At 54.9% G+C, this 13,660-nt stretch overlaps 1 protein-coding gene across 3 annotated transcripts in view; it reads left to right on the top strand.

Annotated features, from left to right (window-relative positions):
• The window catches only part of DNM1 (dynamin 1), a 73,623-nt gene that overhangs the window by 15,404 nt on the left and 44,559 nt on the right, over positions 1–13,660 (top strand). For all 3 annotated transcript variants that reach the window (XM_076056079.1, XM_076056078.1, XM_076056080.1), the window contains exons 7-8: positions 2,337–2,479; positions 11,706–11,841. In XM_076056079.1, the coding sequence (XP_075912194.1) occupies positions 2,337–2,479; positions 11,706–11,841 (279 nt within the window). The remainder of the gene's footprint in view (positions 1–2,336; positions 2,480–11,705; positions 11,842–13,660) is intronic.

Here is a 13,660-nt window from a genome sequence, read left to right as displayed (position 1 = left end):
CCATCCAGCCAGCCAGCCAGCCACCCACCCAGCCAGCCATCCACCCAGACACACACCCAGCCAGGCACCCAGCCAGCCAGCTATCCATCCACTCACCCAGCCAGCAATCCACCCACCCACGCATCCACCCACCCAGTCAGCCACCCACCCACGCATCCACCCACCCATCCATCCACCTAGCCAGCCACCCAGCCAGCCACCCACCCACCCAGCCAACCACCCAGCCACCCATCCACCCACCCACCCAGCCACCCACCCACCCAGCCAGCCAGCCACCCACCCACCCAGCCACACACCCAGCCAGCCAGCCACCCACCCACCCAGCCACCCACCCATCCACCCACCCACCCAGCCACCCACCCACCCAGCCAGCCAGCCACCCACCCAGCCACCCACCCACCCAGCCACACACCCAGCCAGCCACCCACCCACCCAGCCACACACCCAGCCAGCCAGCCAGCCACCCACCCAGGCACCCATCCACCCACCCACCCATCCACCCACCCACCCATCCACCCACCCAGCCAGCCACCCACCCACCCACCCAGCCACCCACCCAGTCACCCAGGCACCCATCCACCCACCCAGCCAGCCACCCACCCACCCAGCCACCCACCCAGCCAGTCACCCACCCACCCACCCAGCCACCCAGCCACCCACCCACCCACCCAGCCACCCACCCAGCCACCCAGGCACCCATCCACCCACCCACCCATCCACCCACCCAGCCAGCCACCCACCCACCCACCCAGCCACCCACCCACCCAGCCACCCACCCACCCAGCCACCCACCCACCCAGCCACCCACCCAGCCAGCCACCCAGCCATCCACCCACCCACTCATCCACTTACTCAGCAATCCACTCACTAACCCATCCATGTATTCACCAATTTAGGAACTTACTCACTAACCCACTCACCCACTCGGCAATCCACTCACTCAACCATCCATGTACTCACCTACTTACGAACTCACTCACCGACTCTCCCACTCAATCATATACTCACCCATCCACGCACTTATCCACTCACTCACTCATGCACTCACTCACACACTCACTCACCCACCCACTCACTCACCCAATCACCCACCCACTAACTCACTCATCCATTCACTCATCTACTCACTCACTCACTCATCTTTTCACCCATCTACGCATTCCACCACCCATCCACTAACTCACGCACCCACTCACTCACTCACTCAACCGTCCACTCACTCACTCACTCACCCACTCACCCACTAACCCACTCAACAATCCACTCACTCACCCACCCACTAAGTCACTCATCTTTTCACCCATCTACACACTCAACCACCCATCCACTCACTCACTCACTCAACCGTTCACTCACTCACTCACTTACTCACCTACTTACGAACTCACCCATCTACTTACCCACCCATCCACTAACTCACGCACCCACTCACTCACCCACCCACCCATCTACTTACCCACTCACTCAACCATCCACTCACTCACTCACTCAACCGTCCACTCACTCAACCGTCCACTCACCCACTCACGCACCCACCCATCTACTTACCCACTCACTCAACCGTCCACTCACTCACTCAACCGTCCACTCACTCAACCATCCACTCACCCACCCACCCATCTAATTACCCACTCACTCAACCATCCACTCACTCACCCACCCATCTATTTACCCACTCACTCAACCATCCACTCACTCAACCGTCCACTCACTCAACCGTTCACTCACCCACTCACGCACCCACCCATCTACTTACCCACTCACTCAACCGTCCACTCACTCAACCGTCCACTCACTCAACCATCCACTCACCCACCCACCCATCTAATTACCCACTCACTCAACCGTCCACTCACTCAACCATCCACTCACTCACTCAACCGTCCACTCACTCAACTGTCCACTCACCCACTCACTCACCCGCCCATCTATTTACCCACTCACTCAACCATCCACTCACTCACTCAACTGTCCACTCACTCAACCGTCCACCCACTCATCTACTTACCCACTCACTCAACCATCCACTCACTCACTCAACCGTCCACTCACTCAACTGTCCACTCACCCACTCACCCACCCACCCATCTATGTACCCACTCACTCAACCATCCACTCACTCACCCACCCACCCATCTATTTACCCACTCACTCAACCATCCACTCACTCACTCAACCGTCCACTCACTCAACCCTCCACTCACTCAACCATCCATTCACTCACCCACCCACCCATCTATTTACCCACTCACTCAACCATCCACTCACTCACTCAACCATCCACTCACTCCACCTTCCCACCCACCCACTCCCCGGCTCCCCCCTCCTGTGCACAGCAACTCACGAACCACATCAGGGACACTCTGCCGGCGCTCAGGAACCGTCTGCAGAGCCAGCTGCTGGCGCTGGAGAAGGAGGCGGAGGAGTACAAGCACTTCTCGCCCGATGACCCCACGCGCAAGACCAAGGCGTTACTGCAGTGAGCCCTGCCCCAACCTAACCCCTAACCCCCAACGCTAACTAGTAACCCCTAACCTAACCACAATTCTAAATCCTAAACCCACGCGCAAGACCAACACTGCCCATCGACCCAACACTGCACCATAGACTCAACACTGCACCATAGACTCAACACTGCACCATAAATTCAACACTGCACCATAGACTCAATACTGCCCATAGACTCAACACTGCCTATAGACTCAATACTGCCCATAGACTCAACACTGCACCATAGACTCAACACTGCACCATAGACTCAACACTGCACCATAGACTCAACACTGCACCATAGACTCAACACTGCACCATAGACTCAACACTGCACCATAGACTCAACACTGCCCATAGACTCAACACTGCACCATAGACTCAACACTGCACCATAGACTCAACACTGCTCCATAGACTCAACACTGCCCATAGACTCAACACTGCACCATAGACTCAACACTGCACCATAGACTCAACACTGTACCATAGACTCAACACTGCCCATAGACTCAACACTGCCCAAAGACTCAACACTGCACCATAGACTCAACACTGCACCATAGACTCAACACTGCCCATAGACTCAACACTGCACCATAGACTCAACACTGCACCATAGACTCAACACTGCCCATAGACTCAACACTGCACCATAGACTCAACACTGCACCATAGACTCAACACTGCCCATAGACTCAACACTGCCCAAAGACTCAACACTGCACCATAGACTCAACACTGCACCATAGACTCAACACTGCCCAAAGACTCAACTCTACACCACAGCCTCAACACTGCACCATAGACTCAACACTGCCCATAGACTCAACACTGCCCATAGACTCAACACTGCCCATAGACTCAACACTGCACCATAGACTCTACACTGCACCATAGACTCAACACTGCTCCATAGACTCAACACTGCCCCATAGACCCATCACTGCACCATAGACTCAACACTGCACCATAGACTCAACACTGCCCATAGACTCTACACCGCACCATAGACTCAACACTGCACCATAGACTCAACACTGCACCGTAGACTCAACACTGCACCATAGACTCAACACTGCACCATAGACTCAACACTGCACCATAGACTCAACACTGCACCATAGACTCAACACTGCACCACAGACTCAACACTGCACTATAGACTCAACACTGCACCATAGACTCAACACTGCACCATAGACTCAACACTGCACCATAGACTCAACACTGCACCATAGACTCAACAATGCAACATAGACTCAACACTGCACCATAGACTCAACACTGCACCATAGACTCAACACTGCACCATAGACTCAACACTGCAACATAGACTCAGCACTGCACCATAGACTCAACACTGCCCATAGACTCAACACTGCCCAGAGACTCAACACTGCCCAGAGACTTAACACTGCCCATAGACTCAACACTGCCCATAGACTCAACACTGCACCATAGACTCAACAGTGCACCATAGACTCAACACTGCACCATAGACTCAATAGACTCAACACTGCACCATAGACTCAACACTGCCCCATAGACTCAACACTGCACCTTAGACTCAACACTGCACCATAGACTCAACACTGCACCATAGACTCAACACTGCACCACAGACTCAACACTGCACTATAGACTCAACACTGCACCATAGACTCAACACTGCACCATAGACTCAACACTGCACCATAGACTCAACACTGCCCATAGACTCAACACTGCCCCATAGACTCAACACTGCACCATAGACTCAACACTGCACCGTAGACTCAACACTGCACCATAGACTGCTTGCTGCTGTTGTTGTGTTCAGTTTGTTGTTCGAACCCCGCACCTCACATTAGCAACGGTTGGCTACGCACAGTGCGAAAGAAGTTCAACGTCCATACGGACATGTGTAGTGACTAACTCGGAGGCGGTAGGCGTTGTAGGCGCTTCTTTATTAACAAGCATCATCAGGGTTCACACTTCATTGTTATGTCGTGAGTCCGTCTCTTGTCGGCGACGTTACTGACTGGCGACGAGAAGGGCGGTGAAGACGATGAGAAGGACGGTGAAGACTATGACGGTGAAGACGATGAGAAGGACGGTGAAGACGATGAGAAGGACGGTGAAGACGATGACGGTGAAGACAATTAGAAGGACGATGAAGACGATGACGGTGAATACAATTAGAAGGACGGTGAAGACGATGAGGACGGTGAAGACGACGACGGTGAAGACGATGAGAAGGACGGTGAAGACGATGATGGTGAAGACGATGAGAAGGACGGTGAAGACGATGAGAAGGACGGTGAAGACGATTAGAAGGACGGTGAAGACGATGAGAAGGACGGTGAAGACGATGAGAAGGACGGTGAAGACGATGAGAAGGACGGTGAAGACGATGAGAAGGACGGTGAAGACGATGACGGTGAAGACGATGAGAAGGACGGTGAAGACGATGAGAAGGACGGTGAAGACGATGAGAAGGACGGTGAAGACGATGAGAAGGACGGTGAAGACGATGAGAAGGACGGTGAAGACGATGAGAAGGACGGTGAAGACGATGAGAAGGACGGTGAAGACGATGAGAAGGACGGTGAAGATGATGAGAAGGACGGTGAAGACGATGAGAAGGACGGTGAAGACGACGAGAAGGACGGTGAAGACAATGAGAAGGGTGGTGAAGACGATGACGGTGAAGACGATGAGAAGGACGGTGAAGACGATGACGGTGAAGACGATGACGGTGAAGACGATGAGGAGGACGGTGAAGACGATGAGAAGGACGGTGAAGACGATGAGGAGGACGGTGAAGACGATGAGAAGGACGGTGAAGACGACGAGAAGGACGGTGAAGACAATGAGAAGGACGGTGAAGACGATGACGGTGAAGACGATGACGGTGAAGACGATGAGGAGGACGGTGAAGACGATGAGAAGGACGGTGAAGACGATGAGGAGGACGGTGAAGACGACGACGGTGAAGACGATGAGAAGGACGGTGAAGACGATGATGGTGAAGACGATGAGAAGGACGGTGAAGACGATGAGAAGGACGGTGAAGACGATGAGAAGGACGGTGAAGACGATTAGAAGGACGGTGAAGACGATGAGAAGGACGGTGAAGACGATGAGAAGGACGGTGAAGACGATGAGAAGGACGGTGAAGACGATGAGAAGGACGGTGAAGACGATGACGGTGAAGACGATGAGAAGGACGGTGAAGACGATGAGAAGGACGGTGAAGACGATGAGAAGGACGGTGAAGACGATGAGAAGGATGGTGAAGACGATGAGAAGGACGGTGAAGACGACGAGAAGGACGGTGAAGACGATGAGAAGGACGGTGAAGACGATGAGGAGGATGGTGAAGACGATGAGAAGGACGGTGAAGATGACGAGAAGGACGGTGAAGACGATGAGAAGGACGGTGAAGACGATGAGAAGGACGGTGAAGACGATGAGAAGGACGGTGAAGACGATGAGAAGGACGGTGAAGACGATGAGAAGGACGGTGAAGATGATGAGAAGGACGGTGAAGACGATGAGAAGGACGGTGAAGACGACGAGAAGGACGGTGAAGACAATGAGAAGGGTGGTGAAGACGATGACGGTGAAGACGATGAGAAGGACGGTGAAGACGATGACGGTGAAGACGATGACGGTGAAGACGATGAGGAGGACGGTGAAGACGATGAGAAGGACGGTGAAGACGATGAGGAGGACGGTGAAGACGATGAGAAGGACGGTGAAGACGATGAGAAGGACGGTGAAGACAATGAGAAGGATGGTGAAGACGATGAGAAGGACGGTGAAGACGACGAGAAGGACGGTGAAGACGATGAGAAGGACGGTGAAGACGATGAGGAGGATGGTGAAGACGATGAGAAGGACGGTGAAGATGACGAGAAGGACGGTGAAGACGATGAGAAGGACGGTGAAGACGATGAGAAGGACGGTGAAGACGATGAGAAGGACGGTGAAGACGATGAGAAGGACGGTGAAGACGATGAGAAGGACGGTGAAGATGATGAGAAGGACGGTGAAGACGATGAGAAGGACGGTGAAGACGACGAGAAGGACGGTGAAGACAATGAGAAGGGTGGTGAAGACGATGACGGTGAAGACGATGAGAAGGACGGTGAAGACGATGACGGTGAAGACGATGACGGTGAAGACGATGAGGAGGACGGTGAAGACGATGAGAAGGACGGTGAAGACGATGAGGAGGACGGTGAAGACGACGAGAAGGACGGTGAAGACGATGAGAAGGACGGTGAAGACGATGAGAAGGACGGTGAAGACGATGACGGTGAAGACGATGAGAAGGACGGTGAAGACGATGAGAAGGACGGTGAAGACGATGAGAAGGACGGTGAAGACAATGAGAAGGATGGTGAAGACGATGAGAAGGACGGTGAAGACGACGAGAAGGACGGTGAAGACGATGAGAAGGACGGTGAAGACGATGAGGAGGATGGTGAAGACGATGAGAAGGACGGTGAAGATGACGAGAAGGACGGTGAAGACGATGAGAAGGACGGTGAAGACGATGAGAAGGACGGTGAAGACGATGAGAAGGACGGTGAAGACGATGAGAAGGACGGTGAAGACGATGAGAAGGACGGTGAAGATGATGAGAAGGACGGTGAAGACGATGAGAAGGACGGTGAAGACGACGAGAAGGACGGTGAAGACAATGAGAAGGGTGGTGAAGACGATGACGGTGAAGACGATGAGAAGGACGGTGAAGACGATGACGGTGAAGACGATGACGGTGAAGACGATGAGGAGGACGGTGAAGACGATGAGAAGGACGGTGAAGACGATGAGGAGGACGGTGAAGACGATGAGAAGGACGGTGAAGACGATGACGGTGAAGACGATGACGGTGAAGACGATGAGGAGGACGGTGAAGACGATGAGAAGGACGGTGAAGACGATGAGGAGGACGGTGAAGACGATGAGAAGGACGGTGAAGACGATGACGGTGAAGACGATGAGGACGGTGAAGACGACGAGGAGGACGGTGAAGACGATGAGGAGGACGGTGAAGACGATGAGAAGGGTGGTGAAGACGACGAGAAGGACGGTGAAGACGATGAGAAGGACGGTGAAGACGATGAGGAGGACGGTGAAGACGATGAGAAGGACGGTGAAGACGATGAGGAGGATGGTGAAGACGATGAGAAGGACGGTGAAGACGACGAGAAGGACGGTGAAGACGATGAGGAGGATGGTGAAGACGATGAGAAGGACGGTGAAGACGATGACGGTGAAGACGATGACGGTGAAGACGATGAGGAGGACGGTGAAGACGATGAGAAGGACGGTGAAGACGATGAGGAGGACGGTGAAGACGATGAGAAGGACGGTGAAGACGATGACGGTGAAGACGATGACGGTGAAGACGATGAGGAGGACGGTGAAGACGATGAGAAGGACGGTGAAGACGATGACGGTGAAGACGATGAGAAGGACGGTGAAGACGATGACGGTGAAGACGATGAGGACGGTGAAGACGACGAGGAGGACGGTGAAGACGATGAGGAGGACGGTGAAGACGATGAGAAGGGTGGTGAAGACGACGAGAAGGACGGTGAAGACGATGAGAAGGACGGTGAAGACGATGAGGAGGACGGTGAAGACGATGAGAAGGACGGTGAAGACGATGAGGAGGATGGTGAAGACGATGAGAAGGACGGTGAAGACGACGAGAAGGACGGTGAAGACGATGAGGAGGATGGTGAAGACGATGAGAAGGACGGTGAAGACGACGAGAAGGACGGTGAAGACGATGAGAAGGACGGTGAAGACGATGAGGAGGATGGTGAAGACGATGAGAAGGACGGTGAAGACGATGAGAAGGACGGTGAAGACGATGAGAAGGACGGTGAAGACGATGAGGAGGATGGTGAAGACGACGAGAAGGACAGTGAAGACGACGAAAAGGACGGTGAAGACGATGAGAAGGACGGTGAAGACGACGAGAAGGACGGTGAAGACGATGAGAAGGACGGTGAAGACAATGAGAAGGATGGTGAAGACGATGAGAAGGACGGTGAAGACGACGAGAAGGACGGTGAAGACGATGAGAAGGACGGTGAAGACGATGAGGAGGATGGTGAAGACGATGAGAAGGACGGTGAAGATGACGAGAAGGACGGTGAAGACGATGAGAAGGACGGTGAAGACGATGAGAAGGACGGTGAAGACGATGAGAAGGACGGTGAAGACGATGAGAAGGACGGTGAAGACGACGAGAAGGACGGTGAAGACGATGAGAAGGACGGTGAAGACGATGAGAAGGACGGTGAAGACGATGAGAAGGACGGTGAAGACGACGAGAAGGACGGTGAAGACGATGACGGTGAAGACGATGAGGAGGACGGTGAAGACGATGAGAAGGACGGTGAAGACGATGAGAAGGACGGTGAAGACGACGAGAAGGACGGTGAAGACGACGAGAAGGACGGTGAAGACGATGAGAAGGACGGTGAAGACGATGACGGTGAAGACGATGACGGTGAAGACGATGAGGAGGACGGTGAAGACGATGAGAAGGGTGGTGAAGACGATGAGAAGGACGGTGAAGACGATGAGGACGGTGAAGACGACGAGAAGGACGGTGAAGACGATGAGAAGGGTGGTGAAGACGATGAGAAGGACGGTGAAGACGATGAGAAGGACGGTGAAGACGACGAGAAGGACGGTGAAGACGATGACGGTGAAGACGATGAGAAGGACGGTGAAGACGATGAGGAGGACGGTGAAGACGATGAGAAGGACGGTGAAGACGATGAGAAGGACGGTGAAGACGGCGACGGTGAAGACGATGAGAAGGACGGTGAAGACGATGAGAAGGGCGGTGAAGACAATGAGAAGGACGGTGAAGACGATGAGAAGGACGGTGAAGACGATGAGAAGGACGGTGAAGACGACGAGAAGGACGGTGAAGACGACGAGAAGGACGGTGAAGACGATGAGAAGGACGGTGAAGACGATGAGAAGGACGGTGAAGACGATGACGGTGAAGACGATGAGAAGGACGGTGAAGACGATGAGAAGGACGGTGAAGACGATGAGAAGGACGGTGAAGACGATGAGAAGGACGGTGAAGACGATGAGAAGGACGGTGAAGACGATGAGAAGGACGGTGAAGACGATGAGAAGGACGGTGAAGACGATGAGAAGGACGGTGAAGACGATGAGAAGGATGGTGAAGACGACGAGAAGGACGGTGAAGACGACGAGAAGGACGGTGAAGACGATGAGAAGGACGGTGAAGACAATGAGAAGGACGGTGAAGACGACGAGAAGGACGGTGAAGACGATGAGAAGGATGGTGAAGACGATGAGAAGGACGGTGAAGACGATGAGAAGGACGGTGAAGACGATGAGAAGGGCGGTGAAGACAATGAGAAGGACGGTGAAGACGATGAGAAGGACGGTGAAGACGATGAGAAGGACGGTGAAGACGATGAGAAGGGTGGTGAAGACGATGAGAAGGACGGTGAAGACGATGAGAAGGACGGTGAAGACGATGAGAAGGGCGGTGAAGACAATGAGAAGGACGGTGAAGACGATGAGAAGGACGGTGAAGACGATGAGAAGGACGGTGAAGACGATGAGAAGGACGGTGAAGACGACGAGGAGGACGGTGAAGACGATGAGAAGGGTGGTGAAGACGATGAGAAGGGTGGTGAAGACGATGAGAAGGGTGGTGAAGACGATGAGAAGGACGGTGAAGACGACGAGAAGGACGGTGAAGACGATGAGAAGGACGGTGAAGACGACGAGAAGGACGGTGAAGACGATGAGAAGGACGGTGAAGACGACGAGAAGGACGGTGAAGACGATGAGAAGGACGGTGAAGACGATGAGAAGGATGGTGAAGACGACGAGAAGGACGGTGAAGACGATGAGAAGGACGGTGAAGATGATGAGAAGGGTGGTGAAGACGATGAGAAGGACGGTGAAGACGATGAGAAGGACGGTGAAGATGATGAGAAGGGTGGTGAAGACGATGAGAAGGATGGTGAAGACGATGAGAAGGACGGTGAAGATGATGAGAAGGGTGGTGAAGACGATGAGAAGGATGGTGAAGACGATGAGAAGGACGGTGAAGATGATGAGAAGGGTGGTGAAGACGATGAGAAGGATGGTGAAGACGATGAGAAGGACGGTGAAGATGATGAGAAGGGTGGTGAAGACGATGAGAAGGATGGTGAAGACGATGAGAAGGACGGTGAAGATGATGAGAAGGGTGGTGAAGACGATGAGGAGGACGGTGAAGACGATGAGAAGGGTGGTGAAGACGACGAGAAGGACGGTGAAGATGATGAGAAGGGTGGTGAAGACGATGAGAAGGATGGTGAAGACGATGACGGTGAAGACGATGAGAAGGATGTTGAAGACGACAAGAAGGACGGTGAAGACGATGAGAAGGACGGTGACGAAGACTTCAGCACCTCGACGAGGATCCCCCCACTCCACGCTGACAGCCCCCTGGAGCGGACCTCCTGGCTCCGCCCCCCGGCTCCGCCCCCAGCCACGCCCCCTTTTCTAGAACCTTCCAGCGGATTCTCGGTGTGCCCCTTCCGTTACCTTTCCCCCTTGAGCCCCCCTCTCGTGTGTCACGTGGCCTGCTGACGTCAGGGCTGCTGTAAGCTGCAGATCCCCTTCCCCGCCAGCAGCCAGCGCTATGCTGCTACACCGCTTATTCTATATCACTACACACGCATTTATGGACGTGTGGTGCGTGTGTGTGTGGTGTGTGTGTGGTGTGCGCGTGTGGTGCGTGCGTGTGTGTGGTGTACGCCCGTGTGGTGTGTGTGGTGCGTGCGTGTGTGGTATGTGTGTGGTGTGTGTGTGGTGTGTGTGTGGTGTGTGTGGTGCGTGTGGTGCGTGTGGTGTGTGTGGTGTGTGGTGTGGTGTGGTGTGTGGTGTGTGTGTGGTGTGTGTGGTGCGTGTGGTGTGTGTGGTGCGTGCGTGTGGTGTGTGTGTGTGTGTGGTGTGTGTGTGGTGTGTGTGGTGTGTGTGGTGTGGTGTGTGTGGTGTGTGTGTGGTGCGTGTGGTGCGTGTGGTGTGTGTGGTGTGTGTGTGTGTGGTGTGGTGTGTGTGTGTGTGGTGTGTGTGTGGTGTGTGTGTGTGGTGTGTGTGTGTGGTGTGTGTGTGGTGTGTGGTGTGTGTGTGGTGCGTGTGGTGCGCGCGTGTCTCAGGATGGTGCAGCAGTTTGGGGTGGACTTTGAGAAGCGGATCGAGGGATCGGGCGACCAGGTGGACACCTTTGAGCTCTCGGGGGGCGCCCGCATCAACCGCGTCTTCCACGAGCGCTTCCCCTTCGAGCTCGTCAAGGTGACCACACCACCAAAGACAAAGATCCCCCGTGTAGCCTCAACAGACTGCTGGGGCAAGTGCCGTTAGCGAGCACCTGTGAAGGCCGGAACGGTACACGATGGGGTGGGTGGCCAGCACCACGCCCGACCGCCTTTGTCTCCCCAGTGGCGATGTTTACACACCACACCAGGTACTCATTTCAGGCTGAGTTCACCTATCGGAAGCCCAGCACCGGTTCAGGCAATTGTCACCGGTGTTGGCTCTGCGGCGGCAACAGCACTCACCCACTCACCCGCTCACTCACTCACTCACGCACTCACGCATCTACTCACTCACTCATTCATCCACTCACCCACTCGCTCACCCGCTCACTCACTCATCCACTCACGCATCTACTCACTCACTCATCCACTCACGTACCCACTCACACACTCACTCGTTAACTCACTCATCCACTCACCCACTCGCTCACCCACTCGCTCACCCGCCCACTCACTCATCCACCCACTCACGCATCTACTCACACTCATCCACTCACGTACCCACTCACACACTCACTCGTTAACTCACTCATCCACTCACCCACTCGCTCACGCACTCGCTCACCCGCCCACTCACTCATCCACCCACTCAACATCTACTCACACTCATCCACTCACGTACCCACTCACACACTCACTCGTTAACTCACTCATCCACTCACCCACTCGCTTGCCCACTCACTCACCCACTCACCCATTCACCCACCCACTCATCCACCCACCCATCCACCCATCCACTCACCAACCCACCCACTTACTCACCCACTCGCTCACTCTCTCACCCAATTACTCACTCATTCACTCACGTCTACTCATCCACCCACTTACTCACACACTCGCTGACTCACTCACCCACTCACTCGCACACTCACTCTCCCTGTCACTCTCCCTGTCACTCTCCCCGTCACTCTCCCCATCACTCTCCCTGTCACTCTCCCCGTCACTCTCCCCATCACTCTCCCCGTCACTCTCCCCGTCACTCTCCCTCTCTCTGTCACTCTCCCCGTCACTCTCCCTCTCTCTGTCACTCTCCCCGTCACTCTCCCCGTCACTCTCCCTCTCTCTGTCACTCTCCCCCGTCACTCTCCCTCTCTCTGTCACTCTCCCCGTCACTCTCCCTGTCACTTCCCCTGTCACTCTCCCCATCACTCTCCCCGTCACTCTCCCTGTCACTCTCCCCGTCACTCTCCCCGTCACTCTCCCCGTCACTCTCCCCGTCACTCTCCCTCACCCTGTCACTCTCCCCGTCACTCTCTCTGTCACTCTCCCCGTCACTCTCCCCGTCACTCTCCCCGTCACTCTCCCCGTCACTCTCCCCGTCACTCTCCCCGTCACTCTCCCTGTCACTCTCCCTGTCACTCTCCCCGTCACTCTCCCTGTCACTCTCCCTGTCACTCTCCCCGTCACTCTCCCCGTCACTCTCCCCGTCACTCTCTCTGTCACTCTCCCCGTCACTCTCCCCGTCACTCTCCCCGTCACTCTCCCCGTCACTCTCCCCGTCACTCTCCCTGTCACGCTCCCCGTCACTCTCCCCGTCACTCTCCCGTCACTCTCCCCGTCACTCTCTCTGTCACTCTCCCCGTCACTCTCCCCGTCACTCTCCCCGTCACTCTCCCCGTCACTCTCCCTGTCACTCTCCCTGTCACTCTCCCTGTCACTCTCCCCGTCACTCTCCCTGTCACGCTCCCCGTCACTCTCCCCGTCACTCTCCCCGTCACTCTCCCCGTCACTCTCCCTCTCTCTGTCACTCTCCCCGTCACTCTCCCCGTCACTCTCCCCGTCACTCTCCCTCTCTC

This window comes from Petromyzon marinus, chromosome 74 (genome assembly GCF_048934315.1).
Source record: "Petromyzon marinus isolate PM22_M1 ecotype Great Lakes invasive population chromosome 74, UKy_Petmar_22M1.pri1.0, whole genome shotgun sequence".
In the NCBI taxonomy this organism is placed as follows: Eukaryota; Metazoa; Chordata; class Hyperoartia; order Petromyzontiformes; family Petromyzontidae; genus Petromyzon; species Petromyzon marinus.
This window is presented reverse-complemented; position numbering and strand designations above follow the sequence as displayed.